Source organism: Gastrolobium bilobum, unplaced genomic scaffold, assembly GCF_033153095.1.
Source record: "Gastrolobium bilobum isolate Gb01-03AN ecotype WA unplaced genomic scaffold, APGP_CSIRO_Gbil_v1 utg1885, whole genome shotgun sequence".
NCBI lineage: Eukaryota > Viridiplantae > Streptophyta > Magnoliopsida > Fabales > Fabaceae > Gastrolobium > Gastrolobium bilobum.
This window is the reverse complement of record NW_026899589.1, coordinates 520,743-545,656: the sequence shown is the minus strand read 5'-3', so window position 1 is coordinate 545,656 and position 24,914 is coordinate 520,743. Positions and strand designations below refer to the sequence as shown.

At 33.4% G+C, this 24,914-nt stretch overlaps 1 protein-coding gene and 1 pseudogene across 2 annotated transcripts; one reads left to right on the top strand and one right to left on the bottom strand.

Annotated features, from left to right (window-relative positions):
• Positions 1 to 6,440: 6,440 nt before the first annotated feature.
• Positions 6,441 to 10,001, top strand: LOC133291791 (protein DETOXIFICATION 45, chloroplastic-like; annotated as a pseudogene).
• A 1,983-nt stretch (positions 10,002 to 11,984) lies between these two features.
• LOC133291760 (isocitrate dehydrogenase [NAD] regulatory subunit 1, mitochondrial) lies at positions 11,985 to 16,310 on the bottom strand. 2 transcript variants are annotated; one of them, XM_061490081.1, is made up of 4 exons: positions 15,690 to 16,310; positions 14,240 to 14,479; positions 13,052 to 13,130; positions 11,985 to 12,529 (listed from the first exon to the last, which is right to left on the bottom strand). In XM_061490081.1, exons 1-4 carry the CDS (start codon positions 16,197 to 16,199, stop codon positions 12,255 to 12,257), a joined length of 1,104 nt encoding a protein of 367 aa, XP_061346065.1. In that variant the 5' UTR covers positions 16,200 to 16,310; the 3' UTR covers positions 11,985 to 12,254. The 2 variants fall into 2 exon arrangements, with proteins under 2 accessions (XP_061346065.1, XP_061346066.1); XM_061490082.1 differs by having other exon boundaries at positions 14,240 to 14,467.
• Positions 16,311 to 24,914: the final 8,604 nt, after the last annotated feature.

Sequence of the window (24,914 nt, the reverse complement as noted above, 5' to 3'; positions counted from 1 at the left end):
TGAATGTTGCAATTTTTTTTATTTTAATAAAATAAAAGTTTAGGAATAAAAAAGTTGCCTGATTCTAATGTAAGGACAAGCTTACAAAGTTTAATCGAAAGTTGCATACCTTGCAACATTAAATCTTTTTCTTTGGTCGTGCAACACAAAGTGTTCTTCTTTGGTCTTCAAGTTGAAACTCTAATTTTGTAATTAGGAGTAGATAATAAGAGACTTAAGTTTTATACAAATATACGATACCAGCTTAAGTGAGACTCCCATCACGGGCCAATAAAGAAATTGGCCTACACTGAATTGCCATTTGTTGCATCAATCTAACAAGGTTTTAGGCCCAAAATACATAGATCACTTTAGGCCTATTCTTTCTCTCACTCGAATCGACCATTAACCATTTGATGTAGATTAGTTGGTATCATCAACACCCTAATAAGATAATCGTATTTATATAATTTACATAATCAAATATCTTAATAAGATAATACTATTCTAAGCTAGAATAAGAAAATTTTTAAGAAATTAAAATTCTTAAATGATAAATGATTAAAAATAATTTTAAATTAAAATCTTAAATTACGTGTCCAACCTACATCACTCATTTTTTTAATAAAATTTAAACACTTCATAATAAAATATATTATAAAAAAGAGGAAGGTTATATTTACTAAATTTTTGTTTACAAACTACTATGTCTGACCGGTAATACATTCTTGAGTAGTGTATTACCGATCAGACATAATAAATTTGTCAATATAACCCTACTTATAAAAAAAAACATAGGATCACAGATGGTTCATAAAAGGAAATTGTTGCTGAAAAATGAATTTGAACAATTTTACTCAGGTGTTTTTATATTTGTAGTTGAACTGTCTAGTTGACTCCGTAGACTACCTTTTACGGGGCGAGAAATTTTTTTTTATTGTTGAAAATCATGATTTTTAGGAATATGTTGAGAAAGTGATTTTTTTATAAATATTATCAAAAAATTATTTGATAGACTAAAATATTATAAAAATATTGATTCAAGTTTCTTGATTTTATGTTTAATTGATTGTCAATTATTTTTAGAAATGTGGGCTGATTTTACAAAAATAACATTTGATGAAGTAAGATATTTTGAGGTACAATGTTCACACATGTGTTTCCATCTCTCTCTCTCAAAATACTTTTTAACAAGTCTGACATCTTTTTTTTGGTTTCACAAGGTATCATCTAGTCTACATATGAAGACTAATCCTTTCGAGACAATAGATCATATTAAATAGGTAAAGTTCTCCAAACAAATTTTTTTCTATACACATAACTTGAAATTGAATTCCTATCAACATGTCTAAGGAACCAAATTATCTAGCAACTGTGCTTACGAACATTGTTATTCATAGGAATGTGCAAAATAACCAAAAAATTGAACCGAACCGTCCTTAAAATAATCGGTTATTAAAAATCAATTCATGAATCGAACCGATTTTTAAAAAACTAGTTCATGAAACGAACCGAACCGTTTTCAAACCAAATAGAATTAATTTTTATAACTTTATTTTTAAATTTTAATTTTTTTTTTCTTTTCAAAATAGGGTCAACTCAAACCGGTTCTGAATCGAACCGAACCGTTTACAACCGAACCATTTTCGAACCGAACCATTTAAACCAATTCGGTTCGGTTCGACCCCATGTACATCCCTAGTTATTCATTATATGGAAGATACCATTTAAGAATAGAAATATGAACAAATTCGTAAAGACAAAAGGGCTGCTTCTACAACTTGGAAAACCAAACAAAGGCCTGAAAATTGAGACCTTATTTTTGTGCAACCTAGTCATCAGCCGTCGGAGTGTTATGACCTCAAAGCTTCAACTCCATTTTTAACAAGAAAAAAATAAAAGTAAAGATTAAAACAATTTAAGAGAGGGTATTTTAGTCATGAATATATTAAAGCAAAATTATTTATGTCCTAGAAATTATGTAAAAAATTTCTAACAAGTGGGAATCCAATAATACCATCCATTTGGAAATATTATTTTATGGTATTCTTATTCACAATTTTAATTCTCAGAAATTTTGTTTTTCTATAAATTTTTTAAAATTATTATACCAAACATGAGTAATATTTCCAATGTAAATTTCCTGATAATTTAAAATTTATCCCTGTATCAAACACATCGTGAAGTTATAAGCATAAGAACAGAGGAGAAATGTCAATGAGTGTTCCTTTTCCTAATATAAATTTTTTGTTTGTAAGAAAAAAAAAAAACATAATTGGTTAAATGACACAATTTCCGAATTCTGAAAGTTTACGCTGACTCTCAGATAAGCACGTGTTTCAAAAGTATTCATGGACTTATAGATACATGAATATATTATGTCGGTTTTAAAATAAATATTATTTAAGAATTCAAATTTTTATAAACTATTTATTACTTTAAAAAATAAAAAAAATATTAAATTAAAATTTACTTATTTCCTTTCATTTTTTATTAAGTTAAATTTAAATAATAATTTAATCGAATGCATTTATATTTTTTAAAAACTAAAAATGTTTAATATCTTATTTAATTTTAATATAAAATCTTAAACGATAACTATTAAAAAAAAAAAAAAAAACTCAAAAACACACTGACATTTTGTGTTTGGAGTTAGTTGGTGATGGGATTTAGGGGTCCCCGTTCTATTTCCTTTTCTAGTGTAAAGGGGGGTCACGAATATACTTCAATCAGTGCAAAGGTTTCCGTGAGTGTTGCAAATGGTATGCGTATGGTTAAGTTTGTTGGCCCCAAAGGCACATGTACCAAAATATTTGCCACCACATACATTACATGTCTTATCAACTCCAATTTCTGAATACCATCAAAGATTCATCATGTGACATTGTAACCTCTAGGGACAAGTTATTCTTACATAAATATAACTAATAAGTTTTATATCAAATTTTGGTGATTGATTATTGATGTGTTTAATACAAGGGAAAAGTGTTTATCTTTTAAATAACATAACTTATATTCTTTCACTTTCACAAAAAAGTGGGACACACACTTTTATTTTTTTCGTCAACTCTCTTTTCTTCTTTATCTATCTCTTTCTCTCTCTTAAAATGACATAAATTTACATCGTTTAAAATAATACAAACTTTACCCTTAATATAATGATTCACGTATCTAATAAATAAAAATCATTAGATATAAATAAAATTAATAATTAAAATTGAAAGTGTAAGAATAAGAAGCTTTATATTTATTTTTAACCATTTATCAATTTGTATCAAATAATTCATATAATCAAACAAAACTAAAGCAGTTAAACATAAATGCGTTAGTTTTAAGAGCGCGTGATCAAGCACAATATATATTTTTTAAAAGGAAATTATATTATCTATTAATTTTAACATAAACTGATAGGATGTGAAATATATTCGAATTAACATTAACTTGTATAACTATGACAAACTTTATGCATATTTTGACTTCATGATGAAGTTTGTAAAATGCCAACTCATTAAAAACTTAATCACTAGAATAAAAATAATTTTAGTTAATTTATGATTTTCACTTGAATCCAAATAAAATTATACCAATAGTTTGCGTCAACATTTGAAAATATGTATCATAACGTTTTATTTTATGTTATTTCGGGGTATATTCGCAGCGGCATTTATCAACTTTTGAAATCCATTTAAAATGCATTTCCCTTTTATTAAATGAATGAATCTATAACGCAGATAGCTTGATATTGGTTATTTTTTAAATAAAAAACGTTAAAAAAAATTATAATGGTAAGAAATTTTTCAGCAAAGATAAAAAAATATTAAAAAAATCATTTTAGAATTTTTTAAAATTTAAACAAATAGCTTTTTTTTTTCAAAAAAGGCTATATCATGATTTTATTTTATTTTTGAAAGACTATCCAAACTTTTTAGCATAAATAATTTTAAAAATTACGGAAAGTGAAGTTCATGATTCAATGGTTTGTATTCATTGAATATATCCACAAATTTTATTTTGTCATAGATTAACTATCTTATATTGGTTGAGATTTTTTTTTTCATTTTTGAAAAATTGCATAGAATTATAATCACTTTTATAAATTTTGGTTATTAATATATGGGGAAGAATATTGTAACAATCAAGTTGTGTTACTACCATGTTACTATCAATCAATCTGTTAGATCGATTATGTTGATCCAACGGTTATATATATTTTCATTTTTGTATGGTCATGATTTCTCAAATTTAATACTTTATATTTATTTTCACCTTTGTATGGTTATGATTTCTCATATTTAATGCTTTCACTTTAAATATGGGGAATCATAACCATACAAAGATGAAAATAAATATAACCGTTGGATCAACATAATCAATCTTACTATGGGATTGATTGGTAGTAACATGGTAATAACACAACTTGGTTGTTACAATATCCTTCCCCTTAATATATTATGAAAGTGTCTTAAAAATAATTGAATAGTAAATAAAAATAATAAAGGAAAAAATATTTGTCATTTTAAATGACATAAAGTTATGTCATTTTAAGAGAGAGATAGACACAAGAAAATATTTTTTTATTTAAAATTTAAATAAATAAAAAAACCACTCACTTTCTCTTCCATAATTTTCATTCCTTGTGTCTATCTTTCTCTTTAAATAACATAACTTATGTCATTTAAAATGACAAACACCAAACCCATAAATAAAATATTAAAAACATTTATATCATTTTTTTCATTTCATATTTCACCTAGTTAGATATGTACAAATGGGGTCGTGACTTATGAACACACTCTCAATCATTATTTTTTCAATGGGCCATACGGGTAATATTTAAGAGTACAATAATGTAACTTTGAAACGTGGCTTGTTCCCACGTGGTCGTTTCCCGTAATGTCACGTGATAGACACCCCACTAATCCCAATTTTATGATCTGGGTTCCCTATATTTTTGTCGGTATTATTGTAATCTAACATAATTAAGATTATCATATTGTCATTATGCACATAAAAAAAGTGGCTTGATTAGACAACTAATTCATCAAACAAACTAACGTTCATGGCTTACTGAGTGGTTATTATTAGTTTATTAATGTATAAGCACTAAAATCATCATACAAAAATAGGAAAGCTATTTTGATAATTTTATTTTAATACTTTGATTAATAATTAGACGAAATCTGATGCAGTTTCATTTAATAACGTGAACTGAATTTTCCTTAATAAAGTTAGTATTGATTTTTTTCTTTAAAAAATATTTAAAAAATTTATCTGTTACCTTTTTCTCCTATAAACAAAGGGTTTCGCTTTTCTCTAGAGAAAATTTTCTTATGTTATTGACATATTTTATACGGGGCTTATATCTATTAAAAAAATAGAGAAGAAATAAAAATATTGAACAAAAATTGAAAAGTCAATAATAAGAAAAAACAATCTTTCACGTGAGAAAATGTTTTCCCTTAAATAAAAGGCAAGCATTGAAGAACACAGAGACTATTGTTCTGTTTCTCATTGCTTCTCAAGTGCTAAAATTTCACTGACATTACAGTAATTGCTTGCTGGAAAGAGAAGTGGTGGAAAAGAAATGCAAAAGAAAAGGAGTTTCTGGTCTCCTCTCTCACTAGCTGCATAGTGCATACAAAAAAAAAAAAAAAAAATAGATCAAATTCATGATATTTGGATTTGAACTTTGAAGCCAAGCAAATAAAGGTTCTTACTATGTCCATGTACTCTTCCACAATGCCATTAGTGCTGAAAATTGAGAATTTGAGTTCATTTGAGTAAAAGATTTCATTTCCTCTGTTTTCTCATGAACCAAAATGATATTGTTTTTCATCTTCTAGCACTCTTTCTCCTTTAAACAAAACAACACTGATACTTGTTCTTCTTTTTAAAAAAAAAACTTGCAGGGGGTTAAGGTCTATTGCTGAAATCCTCAGAAGAAGAAATATCATCACTTAAATATGACGGCTGTTCAACTTGTTGGTTCACTTGTTTATGGAGTTAGTATTGAAGGGATTGGTAAAAGACCGATAGCCAATGTGGTTGAGAATTTCAGGTACAAAGCATCAACAAAAGGAAGGCTTTGGGATTCCCTTGGCATGGTTGAAAAAAGAGGAGGAGTACCCTTTGACAATTTTGTAAGGCATTGTGGTTTGGTTAGTGATCAACCGGTATGTGATGTTGGGTTGAGTCATTCTGATGTGGAGGATGATATTGCATCAGAAAATGGGAGCTTGCTTAGCAAGAAAATGTTGTACGATTTGGCACTCTTATGACCCTCTATCCACAAATCAACACACATTTTCCTTTCATAACTAGTCCTTTTATTCTTGAATGCTAATGAGGTATATTGAATCTTGTGCTAATTATTGTAATTTCTGCCTTCTTTTACTATTCACAGCGAGTTTAATGGGGTTCCTTTGGATAGTCAGCCTCAACCTCAACTTCCAAGTGTGAAAACCGAGCTTATAATGCTTTCTTTACCTGCAATTGTTGGACAAGCAATTGAGCCTTTGGCACAATTGATGGAGACTGCTTATATTGGAAGATTGGGTAAGTTTTTTGGTTCCAATCCTTCATTAACCCATATTGTCTTAAGAATATAGAAGAGCTTCCCCTACTTATTTTTTTAGGCTGTAACTTATAAGTATTTAGAAGTTATTGACCTCTAGGATGAATGGTTTTGAAAAGTTTCATGCTATGGACTTCTATTTTATGCTGATTTCTTTACTTTAATCCACTTGATGTTATGGTATGGATGAATTTTCTTGCCACTGAATCAACTTTTTTTCTTTACTATTTGAATAGGAGTGCTGGAGTTAGCATCTGCGGGTGTTTCCATGTCAATTTTCAACATCGTATCAAAGGTTTTCAACATTCCTCTCCTTAGTGTGGCAACTTCGTTTGTGGCAGAAGACATTGCAGCAAATACAATCAATAGATCCACTTCAGGTGAAATAACCAGTTAGCTTCCAATGGGAATGGGGTTTCCACTGAATCCCGAATCAAATCATGTGGAATCCTTCATATGATATGAGAGTGCTCTCCAATTCTAATATTATTCCTGTACAGGTAAAAGAAATGTGACTGAAATATATGACAGTCCTCATGATACTGCTGAGAGAAAGTTGCTGCCTTCAGTTTCTACTGCCTTAATATTAGCAACAGGAATTGGTATACTTGAGGCTTTGGCTATGTACTTTGGGTCTGGCCTCTTTCTCAACGTGGTGGGAGTATCAACAGTGAGTTAAAATCTACATTGCCAACATACTATTGTTTCTATCCTAGTGAGCCAATGTTGACATTAAAGCAATGAATCTGACATAGTACCCCTTTTTCACAACCTCTAAATTCATAAATTAAGTACAATGATTTTTCTTACCTTTATTGTTTCATGTTTAATTCATTTCCATTACTTGGTATATGGTTTTTTAAGAACATTTTCTTGCATAGGCCTCACCTATGCGCATTCCAGCAGAACAGTTTTTATCACTCAGAGCCATTGGTGCTCCAGCAGTTGTTGTTTCTCTGGCTGTCCAAGGAATATTCCGGGGGTTTAAGGATACTAGGACTCCTGTACTATGCTTAGGCAAGTGTTTCATTTAACTTTCTGACACTATCATTAAGTAAAGTTTGATAATGTAAATGCTATATTCACATCACATTGGATTAATGCTGAAGTAAATTAATGTTCTGCAGGTTTTGGCAATTTGGCAGCAGTGTTCTTATTTCCTATACTCATACATACTTTTCGCTTGGGTGTGATTGGTGCTGCCCTATCCACTGTTATGTCTCAGTATGAGCTCTCCACACGTCTCTTCTTCCTATTACATGTTTCCAACATCGCAATGGATGTTAATAAACTGTGTCTAAATATTTAAGGTACATTGTCACAATTTTAATGATCTGGAGTCTCCATAAGAAGACTATACTGTCAATTCCCAATATTAAAAGTCTACGCTTTGGTGGATACTTAAGATCTGGTGAGTATCTGCTCCTTCTGACTTGGCATGAATTTAGTTGTTACACTACACTTGTAAGGCCATTGGTGGACATCATGATAGTGTTGCTTTAGTAGATACCCTTATATGAGCAGCATATCCCTTTGCCTAGTCAGTGTCAGTTACTATGTAACTGCTGAGTTAATAACCAAGAATAATTACTTCCTAGCTACCCACATGCACATACACACACATCACCTACCTTGTGTTTAGTACATCCAAACTTGATTCTGCCACTGATGTGCTCGATGCTTATGTGTATCAATCACCAAGCATTATTTTTAGTAACTATATCCATTTTTTTCTTTGTAGTCTTGGTATCTTTGAGCATCTTAGACTAAAATATTTTATCAATTCGAATTTTCTGCACAGGTGGATTCCTTCTTGGGAGAACTTTAGCAGCTGTGATGACCATTACTTTGAGCACATCAATGGCTGCTCGTCTTGGACCCTTAGCCACAGCAGCACATCAGATATGCTTACAAGTATGGTTGTCTGTATCCCTCCTTGCAGATGCACAGGGAGCAGCTGGTCAGGTAAATTAGTTAGTAGTTGGACATCATTTTTTCCCCATACAGTTACTACGTAGTTTAGAAGGTGAGCCTCGGAGCAGTGCTAAGGCTGATCCTTTATGGCTTGGAAGGTCACAAGTTTAAGTATGGAAACAGCTTTTTCGCAAAAATGTAAAGATAATGTTGCGTACAATGAACCCTCGCCCCTACCCTATTAAAGTTGAGGAGCTTGGTGCACTGAGATTTGCCCAAAGTTATATGTAGTTCACTTTTTATGATTATAACACCCCTACTTCAATAATTTTATATGAGGAAAATATATTACATTAGTGATTAAGTACCTGCCTTCATAGTGTTCCCAGCCTTTATTTGGTCAAGTGTGTGTTTCCCAAGCTCCTCCTAGATGCATATTGCCAGTACTTCTACAGCCTTCATTTATTGATCATTGGAGCTTTATTACTTATCAGGCTCTTGTTGCAAGTTTCTTGGCGAAGGGTGACTACAATACTGTGAAAGAAGTAACTTACTTCGCTTTAAAGGTGACCGTCCTGCTTGCTATATTAAATTCTGTCACTTGCCTCTACTCTAATTGGCACATATGTTTCCCAGACAGGGCTATTCACTGGAGCTATGTTAGCTATCATATTGAGTGCCTCTTTTGGTTCTCTAGCAACTCTTTTCACCACGGACACTGAGGTCCTAGCCATTGTCAAATCTGGCCTACTGGTAAGAATACTTGAAACCATTGTTAAACTCCCCTATATATATATATTACACTGCTTACAAGGCCTTATATAAAACTTCCACAGTTTGTCAGTGCAAGCCAGCCTATCAGTGCTTTGGCTTATATCTTTGATGGCCTACATTATGGAATTTCAGACTTCTCATATGCTGCTTGTTCTATGGTCAGTGGCAAAGTTTATAACATTTTGACATTAAACCCAGATTAGTTGATTTGGTATATCCTGATATTTGTATAAATGGAAAACAGATGCTGGTTGGTGCAATCTCTTCAACATTTTTGCTTTTTGCTCCTCCCATTATTGGTCTACAAGGAATTTGGTATGGTTTAACTCTTTTCATGGGCCTTCGGACAGTGGCTGGAATTATAAGGTGAGTGTCAACAATGCCATCTAAATGTATTTGTCAGTAGCTGGTAATTGTGAAGTTAATAAATAATGAACTATTGCACTAGTGTTTAGTCCCAATATATAACTTTTGGCTTGGTTTTTCAGATTATTATCAAAAAATGGTCCATGGTGGTTCTTGCAACCAGACATCCACAAATTTAAGGTAGGTTGATAAAAGGAAGCTGATTCTTTTATTTATTCTATTCTGCTTATTTTCTATTAAATGCTTAAACATTGTTTTTATTGTGCACAATGCTTGTAGTTTTGGAATAACCGCATTACAGAAGTGCAAAGACAAAACAATGGTACAATCTTGGCTACTGAAGATGGTGGCCCAAATTGGACATCGCAGAAATATGAATAGGATCTGTAAAATGGAAGAATTTTATCCTTTGTTTTTGCTATATAATATAGATCAAGTAGTGTTCTGATAATCTAAAGATAGAAGTGAATGTAACATAAAGCTCTTACTATCCTTTCTTGTTAGTTGTTTACAAAACTATTTATTATTTAATGTTGCCATCTTCTTATAAATAGCATAGCATAAACACCATTGTCAATGCAAAAGCAACCAAAAAAAAAAGAGTAATGGCCCTTTTCTTGAACCCAATGTTTGAGCAATTTGAATTTATTTTCTCATAGCCCACCCCCTTTATCTTTTTGGTTATTGGGATATTGCTGACTGACTAACCCATATTCCACACCCAAGAAAGCAATGCAGATTTTGAATCATGGAGAAAATATCTTTGTATTCCAATAATGTTTTGGTAGGCCATCAGCTATGCCCAGAATCTCAAATTGCTTTGTGCTTCTTGTCAACAATGTCTTTATTTTCATAATAAGTTATATCAGGATAGCCTGATATGACCGATTCTTTTATCTATTGGGCTTTTCTGATCCAGCTGGGCTTTTTTTTCTTCTCATTATGGTGTAACCTAAAAAATAATAAAATGAAGTGTACCAAAAAAAAATATAATAATAATAATAAAATGAAAGGATGATCTTACCAAGAATTTAGTTTTAAGTAATTATTCTGATGGAAGCTAATATTAGGAAAAACCATGAAGCATGCTAAATAAGAGAGTAGACATAAACAAGCCAATTAACACACACAAAAATAAAAAAAAATCTAATTCGAACTAAGTATCTACTGTTATGTTATGTACATACACAGGACAGAGGAATTTGAGGCGGTATTTTGTATTTGGTTTTTTTTTTTTTTTTGACATTGTTTCTTTGTGAAGGAGATGATAAAAATAAAATTTCATTATTTTCACTTTTTTAAAAAAACATTAAAGCCTTAAAAAAAATAACATAAAACAAAAAGACACCTAAGAACTTTCAGCTCATGGTTAACAAAATTTCACAAACACAATTATCTGGAGTTTTTTTTTAGAATCCAGGGTTAAGGATTCGATTCAATACAGATTGCTTAATGACTTGTAGAAGTTGCTGTAGGATGAGATTGCAAATAGATCACAGTATGTGGGCAAGAAAAGGAGACCCAACGATCATGTTTCATACAACACATCAGTTGCATCCAGCAAAGGAGATCCAACGGTCATGCTTCACACATCACATATTAGAGTAAGCGGTGGAGATTCAATCAGCAAGCAGATGGTACAGAACAATCCACTCACCAAAAAAAAAAGTAGCGAAGTGCGGAATCATCACTGGTCAATCCTCACAGTTCATCCATGCCCGATTCAGAATTGTATTGATTCTGTTCCCTACATGCCTAAATAAGTTTAGACTCTGCTCATTTCCCTTTTCATTACAAAAAAGAAAGATAAGTACTTGTTTTCAAAAAAAAGAAAAAAAAAGAAAGAGAAGTACTAATACAAAATCTTTAAGTTCAGTACTATACATTTCTGATTACATGATTTGGACAGGTGACTTGAATCTAGTATTTCACACATATTAGATACGGTAGTTGAACTGTTGTGAAGGTAGATGATTGAATCTATTTCGTGTGAAGTATGTCTCTATAACAAGGGCATAAAGGAAGGAGCAGAAGTAGCTGAGCAGAGGAGGAAGTTTATGTTTAGGCTTGATTTTGGCACAATAACAATTAATAATATATAATACACTTTATTTATAAAAATGGAATAAATACATGTATAAATAATATTTTTTATAATATTTTCCAATTTATATCTCTTTTAATTTTGTTAAAAAAACTAAATTTTGTGAAGAAAAACAAATAAAATTATTTATCTTTAAAATATGTTTATCATAATATATATATATATATATATATATATATATATATATATAAAGCATTTAACAATTAATAATATTTTTTTAAAAAAAGAAATACTCATGGATAAGTTTGCTGAAATTTCAACAAAATATGATATGTAATTTATGCTAAACAATAATAGCTTTAAGAATTAAGAGCATATATAAAATTACAGTGCTTAAAACGGAGTGGTAAACAGGCAACAGTTACCATACTCTGTAAATAATTTTTTATTACATCATTTTCTCATTTTATGTGCTGAATAAACATTATTCAGGACCAAAAATTGGCAATTTCACATTTAAAAGGTGCAAAAACTCTGTTGCTAAAATCAGTTAGCAAAGAATATACGGGCTGACTTCACTTGGGAGATCAGCAAATAAATTCATCAATCTAAAGCATCTATTACTGCATCAACAACCTCTTGGGTGGTACTTGTCCCTCCAAGGTCCTTTGTCCGGTGTTTCCCCTCTAGAATGACTTGTTCCACAGCAGTTTCCAATCGGTCAGCAAATGCAGGAAACTGGAGATGTCTAAGCATCATGGCCGACGAAAGGAGGAGTGCAACTGGGTTGGCTTTCTGTTGTTCCACTACTTTTTCATTACCAACATTTCCTGCTGAAGCACCTTGTTCAAACACAGCGTGGTCAGCCCCAACATTACCTGCAAAAGCATGGCATCCAGGGTTTGAAATATTCAAGCTCACTTAAGGATAAAGTATGATTGCTCTCCATAATCACTTTTATCCAGAATTCCAGACGCCCTTCCATAAATTCCACCCTCCCTCCCTCGCCACCAGGTCCCACCAAAGAAATGGGGGGACAGGGAAACGCAATTTGACAACTCACTTATCCCATAGTGGTTGCTCTTGCCTCCAATACTGCAACCTGATGTTGAAGTATACAAATGATCTTCCAGTTTGAATTTTATACAACCTCTAATTTTTTCTTTTCAGTGAATGTACAATCACTATGTTAATTAGACACTTTTATTTGCGGTGTTTTCAACGCATAAAAATGTTTCCCAGAAACAAAAATTAAGCTCTGAACCTAGACTCGACAGTTCAGAACATTAGTCACACACGCACATTTCGCAACGGCAAAGACAATGTGGAAGTAAGACAATATTTAACATAATCAAATGAGCGCTATAGAGTTTCAATAGATTAGTAACTAATAACCATACCTCCCGGCATGACACCAGTGCCTCCAGCAATACCTGCTGCTGTATTTGCAACAAGATTTCCATACAGATTGGGGGTTACCTAGCAAGTGGAAATAGTGCTCATGAACTTCAAAACACTTCTTTTGGATTGAAAAGCAAAAGCAAATTGAATGGGACAAAGACTAGTTAGTTGCAAGAAAGAAACATCAGGTCAATCAGCAACCACCTGCAATGTTTCTCACTTGCACATGCACCAATATGTGTCCCTTCCATATTCCATACAATAAAAAGGAACCTTGGCACAACAATTGGTGTTGCTGCCATGTGACGCAGAGGTCACAGGTTCAATTCATGTGATCAGTCTCTTACAAATTTAATTTAAGTGCCTACTATGGACCCTTCCCAGGACCTTGCGCATAGCAGAAACTTTATAGCACTAGGCTACCCTTTTTTTTAATATTCCATACAGTACATCTACATACCCCTCGAAGTCAAGTGAGTCATCCTTCATTGATTATTACGAATTAATTCTTTATCCTTCCCCATAGGGATAAGGGAGGTAAGTAAATATTTATTTCCAGCTGGCAGAAAATGGCTGTTTTAAACCCCTCCTCCAATTACATTTCACCCAACAATTAAATAAAACATCCATCTTCTTCAAATTTCAAAAATCATAAAAATTGATAACTAATTTATCATACTAATCCCCTCACATAGTTAGATTCAACTAGGAAACTATGTTAACAATTTTAGGATGCTATCACTGTTTCCAAGGCAATGTCCTAATGATATGCTGTTTCATTACTTTTTCCCAATGCTTTTTTATTTGCCTTAAAATAACTTTTTGATTGAACCAACAGTGAAAAGCCTAGCAAAAATGGAAAAAGACTCATTATGCATCTTAACTTTGGTTATAATTTTTCAGTCTTTTCTGTCAGCTACTCATTATTTCCCTTCCACAGGTTAACCAATCAAACAAAAGGCAAACCCCATAGCACTAATTCGCCAAAGAAATGAAAAGAAAAGATGAAAACACAATGGGTCACAATATAATTAAGGAGTTGCTAGTCTCACCTATAAACTGATAGCACTAAATTAAAAAAATATTGAAAATAAACAAGTGCTGATCCCCCATAATAACTCCATAAATATATTAACCAAAAGCAGATAAATAATTTGGAATCAGGATCAAATTGTAAATTTACATACCATAACATCAAACTGCTCAGGCTTTGCAACAAGCTGCATGCAACAGTTATCTACAATAATTTCATTATACTTGATTCCAGGATACTGTGTGGCAACCTCTCGACAAGATTCCAAGAATAAACCATCTGCAAGTTTCATAATATTTGCTTTGTGCACGGCAGTCACCTTCTTTCTGTTATTTAGGTAGGCATACTCGAAAGCATATTTAGCAATGCGCTCTGAACAGAACTTTGTTATTACCTAGCAAAATATTAGTATGAGTTGCAAACAAAAAGCCCATACTTCACAACGTCAAGGTGCTAACTTCTTGGGAGATATACATTTGAAGATTACAAGAAAAAATCTAAAGAAAAATCCCCTAGAAATCAGGAAATATCTGGATCACGTTCACAATTAGCAATATTTAGGGTATGAACTTGAAAAAGCATCAACAGTGGGGTAGCATGAACACAACTCATACAAAGAACAAAAACAAATATACAAAAAAATAGCAGTCGTTCTCAATTAATTAAATTACTGCACTCCTTTTTTGTCTTTTTGTTATCATTTATATCAGACATTTATCTGCCATAAACATGAATAAGGGGTTCGTTTTTTCTGCAGTTAATATAGATAAATTATCTACATTCTACATTGAGCTTAAAACAACGTCGTTTTAAGGCTAAAATCAAGATATTTTGTAATAATAATTTATTTCAGGGTTATAATAGTCTTTCTCATTATAACTTTTTAATTTTTCAACCCAAAACGACGGTAGTAAATGTAGATAACTTATCTATATTCACTGTAGAAACGTTAAAGCCATAAGTGATACATAAAAACCGCCATTGGATGGATGCATTATGGGGTTTTTATCTAAGGAGCTAAGGTCACCTGTTTTTTAAACAAACCTGTCTCATAGCCAAATAGCATTCTCTATTATTGCTTTTGAAATCATCAGTGCTAAACCTGGCACTCAAAATCATCTCAATAAAACCCCCAAATCTCCTAATTAGTTTATAAATAATAAAAAAATCCACCAAGAATTCCCGTCACAAAACATGTCAGAAAATTCCTCACATCCAAAGTATATTTTGAGTGATCTGCTATCCATAAAGTACAAATAAAACATCAAGAATTTTCACAACAAATTACAAGCAACTCTATATCAGTTCTCTCCATTTCATCTTACATTTTCTAAACGCATGCGAATTAAAATATAAGTAATTCAACCAAAAAATCACAGATTGAGCCAAATGCCAAAACAAAGCTATAATAACAAGAAAACCAGCAATCCAACTATTCTTTTCTTTTTTTTAAAGTTGAGCAGTATTCCAATTATTTTAATACTCACAAATCATTGACTACTCAATTCAGCAATTCAAAACCTAGTCATCAGAAATAGAAACTCCGCAAATTCTAACAATTCTACGCGTCAATAATCAATAGCATCTTTGGATTCACATGATACCTTGAGGCTTTCGACGACGCCGGGAACGACCTCGTGTTCGAGGCCAGAGTACTCGCCCTCGGTGTTCTCCCTGATGACGACGATGTCAACGTTTTCGTGGCGCGTGGGCAAGCCAGGGAGGTTGAAGCAGTTAACGAGCGATGCGTAGAGATCAAGCTCCTTCCTCAGCTGCATGTTAAGCGAGCTCACACCACCACCCATGGGTGTGGCCAAACCTCCCTTCAAGCACACCTTGTTCTTCTTGATCGATTCGATCACCTCCGTAGGCACCGCCTTCATGTCCCCATGCACATCGTACTTCTCGAAGTACAGCGGCGCGTGCATCGCCTCCATCACCTGCTCCACGGCGCCCGTCACCAGTGGCCCGATTCCGTCGCCGGGGATCAGGGTCACCGCACGGGGGGTTCCGTCGCCGGGTCGGGGCATGTAGGTGACCGATCGGGTCGGGTTGAGGCGGGAGCGCGAGGCGAAGAGTTGCTTGAGGAGCTGTGCGGATCGTCTCGTCGCCATTGGCGGTGGCGTGCTAAGGTTTTGAAATTTCAGTGTTGTTTTCGCTGTTATGACTAAGAATGTGATGCGATTCGAGAAGCCATGGCGCTAGGTAAAAAGCGCCACGAGAAAACAGAGGAATCAAGGAGCGAAATTGTAGTAATATTAATATTTTTTTATTTTTTTATTTGAACTTTTTGTTTCGAGGCATTTTCATTTGATAAAAGAACAGTTTATATTGTCAATTACTTTTATCTTCCTATCTTTATTATCTTTTTATTTTTAAATTTGATACAACAATATGATTTTAAATGTTATAGAATTAAAATAAAAATAAAGAGTTATGCAGGAACGTTCATATCTCTGTCCTCACTCTTTCAAATATAATAAAACTAAAATTATCATTAAATTCTCTCTCTCGCTGTCTTTTTTTTTTTTTCTCTCTTCTATCAATTATATGAATTATCTCTATTTATTCTAAAAAAAAAATTACTTGTTCTCTGTGTCTTCCGTAATAGTGAGAAATCCTCAAATGCGCACTAGAATATTGCACGCATCTAAAATGTATATCACCGATACATTTAATTTTTTTACTTATTAATTATTCTTCTATATAAATAGTTTTATATATAACAAATGAGTTGTTAATAGCATCCCTTTTTAGACCCAATCCATTGAGTTTAATATCAAATGCTCACATCTAGAATTTTCTATAAGACATCTTCATCAACATAGGATTCATTTTCTCCCCCTGCTATAATGACCCTCACATTTTATTATGAATTTAATATGGAAGGATAATTATAAAGAAAAAGAAATAAAGTCACATTTGGTGAAAAAGGAGTTAAAATGACAGTTAAGGAATAAAAATGCTGGTAAATAAAGTTACTCAAAAGTAAAAAGTAAAATTATAAATATTACCATAAAAATATTATGGACTAGTGTGCAAAGTTTGGTGGTGAATGGAAGTGCGTAGATAGATAAGATTTTACCCAATTAAACTAACTTCAATACTTTAAGTTTGCAAACAGAAACCTCATTTCCTTATTTTTTTCTCACGCGCGTGCCTCGTTCCTCTTCTTCTCCGTGCGTCGTCCGTAGCCATTGTTGGAGAGCTTAAATTCCAACTTCTCCATTTCTTTATGAGATCAAGTGAGGTAAAAACCAAATTTGCTTAGAATTAGAGACAAACACAACCCCTAATCCATAATCTATCAAAAAGCCTTGTATTGAGAGAAAAATGGAAGGGAAAGTGGCGCCCCTTTGTTGATTGAAGGTCCAAGAAGGCGTTTTGATCTCGTTTGAGGTTGAGAATCCACTCATTGGGTGATTCTAGGTAAGTCTGTGTCAAGAAATCCTAGTTTCCTTTGAGTTTTGAGAAGGATTGATTTAGGTTTTCATTTTTAAAGTTTGGCTTGATTGAGCATGTTAGAGCTTGATTGAGGCTTAGCTCATGATGAGAAAAGTGTTTAGATGAGGATTTTAACGGGGAAAATGTATTCAGAAAAATTTGAGATACAGTATTTTTGAATAGTGACGTATATGAATAGTACCGTATACGTGAATAGTACTGTAGAGATGAACAGTACCGTATGTATGAATAGTTAAGAAATATTTGATAAGTAAAAGATAAAATCAATAAATGGTGTGTCTGGTTAACTACTTGACTTTGAACCATTTTATTGATATTTGTGTGAATTCCTTCTCTAGGTGTGCCTAGGGATTGTGAACGTTTGGATTCTCGTGGAGCAAGACAAGTAGCTTGTTCTTCAAGTAAGCAAATTGTAAAGCTCCAAGAGGTAAGCTCTATGTTTATGGGGTTCGCTCCTACTTTGTGTTCCGCCATAGTGTACGGACTGTGGTTAGGTTGTATGATATGTATAAGATATATGATATAGAAGATATAGATGCATTCATATAGAGCTATATGATATGTCTTGTTCTGATGTGTTTACTTTGATATGTGTTAATATGATATGTTTTGTTGAGTTCCGCTTAGGGTCCACTCTTGGGAACACGTACATTGATTCCCACTTGGGGTCCTCCTATGGGATTGACTGTGTACACATTTGTTATATGACTTGTTCTGATATGATTTCTGTATTGATCTTTGGCCATGGATTGTATGGTACACTGATGTCTTCTTGTGTTCCCCTGAGATTGACGGTGTACGCCTCTGATATGTTTTGGTTCTGCTTGGGGTCCTCTCTTTGGAACACGTGCGTTGATTTCCGCTTGGGGTCCTCCCTTGGGAATGACTGTGTACGCCTCTGATATGTTCTGGTTCTGCTTGGGGTCCTCTCTTTGGAACACGTGCGTTGATTTCCGCTTGGGGTCCTCCCTTGGGAATGACTGTGTACGCCTCTGATATGTTCTGGTTCCGCTTGGCGTCCTCCCTTGGGAACACGTGCGTGGATTTCCGCTTGGGGTCCTCCCTTGGGAATAACTGTGTACGCCTCTGATATGTTATGGTTCCGCTTGGGGTCCTGCCTTGGGAACACGTGCGTTGATTTCCGCTTTGGGTCCTCCCTTGGGAATGACTGCATATGCCTCTGATATGTTCTGGTTCCGCTTGGGGTCCTCCCTTGGGAACACGTACGTTGATTTCCGTTTGGGGTCATTCCTTGAGAATTACTATGTACATCTCTAATATGATTTATTTTGTTCTGATTTGATTATTGTAATGTTTTGTAAAGGATATTTGTTACGTACGTTGATTTCCGCTTGGGGTCATCCCTTGGGAATGATTGCGTACGTCTCTGAGATAACATGTTTCGTTCTGATGATTTTTGTAAAAGATATTTGTTACGTGCGTTGATTTCCGCTTGGGGTCATCCCTTGGGAATGACTGCGTACGTCTCTGATAAGATTTGTGTATATGCTTGGTTTAGTTATGATATTGGATTACATGATATGTTATATGAGATATGTTCAGCTATGATATTTGCTTATATGATGTTTTGAATATTATGTATCTGACTGTCATGCAGGAAGTGAGCCTAGGGTATGGAGAGTTCTCTATAAACCTGGAGCTTACTAGAGATTCGTCTCTAACCCCGTTTGGGGATATGATTTCAGGAACACAGTTAATTGAAGAGCCCTCATGGGACAAGGACACTACCCGTGGCTAGAGGTACTAATATGAGGATATGGAGTTCTGGGTAGCCGGAGGCTACTATTTATTATAAATGTTATTTTTGGAGAACATGTACTGTTGTATAGTGTTCTATTCATTTGGTGATCATGATGTCTGATCCTTTATTTTGTATATGGCCTGTATATGTTTTGTACATGTCTTTCAGTTGGATGCATGTACATTTGAGTATTCAGGCATGTTGATATGATGATGTAGTATTCAGTTTATGTTTAAGTGTTGGATTGCATGCTGTTAGACATAGTGGCACAGAGCCAAGTTATGCATGCGCTCATGGATGGGTATATGATCCTATATGGATATCTGGTATGTTTGAAAGTATATACTGTAGAAATTGTCTATCAGGATACCTTGAGAGTGGGATTTGCAAATCCTCAGTTGTCCGATTTACAGAGGTTACTCTGTCCGATTTTCGTCTCCGTCCAATAAGAATTAAATTAGAAGAAGTATGCAATGTGATATGTCATGTGAATTAAGATTAATGAAAAAAAAAAAAAGTTAACTTGTATTTTCGTAAGTTAAGTCTTTTGCTGTTTCTGTTTGTATCATATGTATGTTAATTGAACCGGCTCGAGACGAGGATGTTACACCTGCACTGCTGTCTCTATACACTGTCAGTGAATTCAGCATGCTTAGCCTCAAAGGCTGGGCTAACTAGGTGACAATTTTCCACTTTCTCTCTGTCACGCTTGAGAGGGACTTCACCACTCTAAATACTCTATTCTCCTATAGAAGGGCATCTTCTTCTCCATTCAACTCAAGAGTTGTCACTCTGCACAAATGTGGAGTCACCTTAGCCATTCACACACACTTCCCCTTTGATGTATAGCATCGTGGGAAGCTTCAATAGCGCTTTGGTCTTCACTATTGCTACTATGAACACCCCTATATTGATATATTTTACCCTCCGTGGGATACATTTATGAACCACCAACGGTTAATGAGCATAACTCAAATAATTCTTAAAAAGTGGGGGAGAGGAAAAAAGAGAGAGAGAGAAAACCTTGGTGTAGGGTGAAGAGTATAATAGTTTTTTCTAATTTCATCGTGGTTAGAAGAAAGAGAAAATTGATGACATTAATGACCTAAAAATATGTGAGACTCGCAAGTATAATTATATGTTGGAGTAGTAAATTTGAGAATTATCTAATTGTGAAAAAAGATAATAAGGACATAAAAATTAAAGTGATAAGGAATATAATGGATCCTTAATAAATTTTCAACCCACTCAATTGAAACTTCAAATATTTACAGAAATGACAATATTTCTCATTCAATCTTGAGAACAAAATTAATTTCATGGGAAGGGTATTCATTTGGAATTGGGTTTGAAGCCCATCAAGCAACATCAATCCAATAGTGAATCCGATAATGATTTGGACAAAAATAAATTTCAAAATTGAGCAAAAACAACAAGATCCTTTGAAAAGGTTCCATGAGAAGCATTTGCAGCAAGGTCAAATTGATCAGAGGACGAGGAAAGCACAAGAGGTGAACTTAAGTAACTAATGCAAACCATAACAAGGAGGTGTATTGTGAAACTGAACTTTCATTGAATTAGAAAATATTATGATACAAAAGTTAGTACAAAGATTCATAACAAGGGCTTGTAATTCAAGATTCATAGCTTTCTATCATTCTTCTGATTGAACTACTTGTTTATATGACTTGGGTTCTTCAAGAAAGCTAGCATTTAAACATAAAGTAGTATATTATGGAAAACAGATATCATAGGTGAGTACATCTGATAATGGATAACGAGGAGGATTATGGGAAGTTGTCATACCTAAACACGGATTGGTAGCTTTGGCAACAGATAGGCTGCAGTGGAAATATCAAAGGTAACTTGGTGGTTGATACAAACGAGTTAAGCGTCTAGGAGAAGGAGGGGCAAGTATGTTTGTGTTTGGAACATTAGGAGATAAAGCAACATTAGGATTATGTGGTATAATTTGGTGAGGAATATAGTTATCATCAAGATATGAGTTGATATCTGCATAAACATAAACATAAATAGGAATAGATGGTGGTGTAACAGTCATGAAAGGAAACTGGTTTTCAAAGAAAATAACATTTCGAGAGACATTTAAGTGTCTGGTAGTGAGGTCATGTAAAATATATCCTTTGGTTCCTTCTTGGTAACCAAGAAAAGCTACCTTGGGTGCCCTTTGAGAGAATTTATGACGTTGGGAAGTCAGGGTGGTTGCATAACAAAGGCATCTGAACACTTTGAGGTGAGACAAGTTGGGTGATTTCTTATAGAGCATTTCATATGGGGTTTTGTTGTTAAGGGTAGGAGTAGAGAGACAATTTATGAGATGTATAGAGTGGAGTATAGCATAGGACCAAAGAGGTTTGAGAAGGTTGGCTTGGAAACGTAAGGCCCTGGCAACATTTAATATATGTTGATGTTTTCTTTCTACTACCCCATTTTGCTGGGGTGTTTCAACACAAGTGCTTTGGTGGATGATTCCCTTTGTAAGAAGGAATTCAGACATAGAGAACTCAGTCCCATTATCGATTATGAGAGTTTGAAGTGTGGTATCAAATTGGTTTTCTGTGTAAGCTACAAAATGCTAAATATGAGCCTTTGTTTCAGACTTATTTTTCATGGGTATAGCCTAAGTGAAACGAGAGTAATTATCCACCAAAGTAAGGAAATACAGATGGCCGTGGATCGAAGGAATGGCATACGGTCCCCAAACATCAGCATGCAAAAGAGCAAATAAGCAATCAGAGTTAGTGTTGCTTAGCGGGAAAGGCAATTTGTGTTTCCTTGATAATTGGCAAACATCACATGGAGATATTTGTTTAAAAGGAATGAAAAGAAACTTTACAGACATATGTTTCAAATAAGTATTTGAAATGTGACCTAAACGTAAGTGCCATAATACATAATCATCTTTGGCACATTGAATGAAATTACATTTAGAAAGAAATGGTTTACATTCTGATTTATTTTGAGAACTACAGCTTGATTGATGAATATGTATGTCCAGTGAATATAATCCTCCATATGCCTTAGTTGTACCAATCGTCTTCAGCGTATGATTCTGTTAAGGGCATAGAAGGTTAGATGATACGGTTGGTCTCTAAAAGCTTTATAACAGAGATTAAATTCACTCTAAATTATGGAACATAAAGAACATTACGCAAAATTAGTTTTAGGTGTACGAGTGATTATCCCTGAATGATTTGCTATAACTTTAGAACCATTTAGTAGGGTAATAAAAATATGTGAGATTTTCTGAAGTGAGAAAAAACTTGAACGAAGGAAGCTTATATGGTTTGTGGCTCCATTGTCCAAGATCCACCTTTCAGAGATATTACCTGAGCATTGATTCACATCTACGTTTAATGTAGCAGTAGCGTGAACAAGATTGGTGGAAAGTGTTGCTTCAGTGCTAGCTCTTGACTGCTGTAGCAAATTCTGAATGGTGTCGTATTGCTCGTGAGATAGTGCAATACTTTGTGAACTTGAATTATTTTCTTCATTGTTTGAATTTTCATTAGGATGAAGGTAAAATGGATTTCATAGGTTTATCAAGAATCTGGTAAAGCAGCAACCTTTTTTCAAGAACAAGAAAATGAAAACAAATGAAAAAAAATAGGAGAAAGAAGATGGCTTATGCAAACTTTTGATGCAGCAGAATAAAGGTGGTTACAGAGCTTTCGCTCTGATACCATCTTGTGAAACTGAACTTTCATTGAATTAGAAAATATTGCAATACAAAAGTAAGTACAAAAGTGCAGCTACACACTTATATAAAGATACAAAGAGTGCAGGTGAACCTTCCACATCAGCAAGAACTGATAAACTGAAGTAACATAAACTCTAACTAAAAATAGATAGAACAAAAAATAGTTACATAAAAAATTATCACGTGCATAAGAACTACATTCCACGCTCGCTTGATTCTTGACTTGAAATCTCTTTTCCTTTTTCTGCATTATCATACTGTATTATCACAATATTTTCTAATTCAATGAAAGTTTAGTTTCACAAGATGGTATCACAGCAAAAGCTCTGGTAACTACCTCTATTCTGCTGCATCGAAAGTTTGCATTAGCCATCTTCTTTCTCCTCTTTTCTTCCATTTTCTTGTTCTAGAAAAATGGTTGCTGCTTTACCAGATTTTTTGACAAACCCAGGAAATCCATTTTACTTTCATCTTAATGAAAATCCAGCATTAGTGTTGGTAACACCTTTACTCGATGGTTGTAATGACCACATTAAACAAATAATGAAGACTACAGAAGTTAAGTCATAAAAGAAGTATAAGGGTCAAATTTGATTAGTAATTAGTACGATTATCTTAGCTTGTCAATTTTATTACTATTCAGTTGTAAGAAGTGATAGTGATTGAGGATAATTGTTGATTGATTAGTATAATCAATCGAACTTTTTATTAGGATTATTAATTGGAAATATACGGTCGACACAAACATAATTACTTGTGTGTACTTAAGACAAAAATTTCCTTCCAAATTCTCTACCACTCCTTTCTTTTATATCTCGTGCCCTAAACCGTCGATAGGTTCCTAAACCATCCCAATCAAATAGTTAAATTGTTGTAGTCATTAATCTTCTGTGTTTGTAACTTGTGTTTAAGAGTTTGTAGCTACATATGGAATTCAAAAGTGTATTTGAAGTTCATGACATAAATAGTGATATAGTTAAAGCCACTTTTGGTGGATGGTGGCTTACTATTGAAATAGAGGCTGTCACATTATTTTCACGTTTTGCAAGTTGTGGAATGGAAAAAATATGGTCCAAAGTTTGCAACACCCAATGCCTATAAACAGGGTGCTTGCAAAATTGTTTTAGCATCCCAAAATCCTTCAAGTTCAAGAGTGTTCTCTTAGCATCACAATCGAGAGAAAAACACCAAGTGTATTTCCAGTATTATTTTAAGTGAGGTGTGTTCTCCGATATAAGAGAAAGTGATTTATTCTCTCCTTATGCCTTAGAGATTGTAATTTCTTCCACTTAATAAAAATATTCTTTGACCTTTTCCGTGGTTTTTCTCTATTAGATTTTTCACGTGAATCTTGTATGTCATTTCAATTGTCATATTTGTTTATCTTTTGACTGATAGAATTAAGATAAAATTAATTATATTATTGGTGTCTATAAAAATATATAATTATTTAATTAATCAACATTGCATAATACAAAAAGATTCCTATTAGATTTACACTTACCTAATCAATTGATGTAATTAGCGGTGTCTTGAAAATTTGATTTCTCCCAACTTTATTTTATTTGCATGATATACCTAACAATTCCTTACATTCAACAATTGAAGATCATTTCAATATTCTCTGTACTTCATTTATCGTACTTGTATGTTTATCACTTAATAGTTTATTCACTTTAGTTTAATTATTATAACAATTCTATGTAGAGATGTGCAAAATGTCCAATTGATCCAAACCAAATTAAAAACCAAACCAAACCAAATTAAAAAATTGGTTTTTTTAAAACCGGTTAAAATATATATCCACTTTTGAATTTTAAATATGGTTTGGTTATCCATTTATCAAATGGTTTGGATACACTGGATAACCAGATCATATCC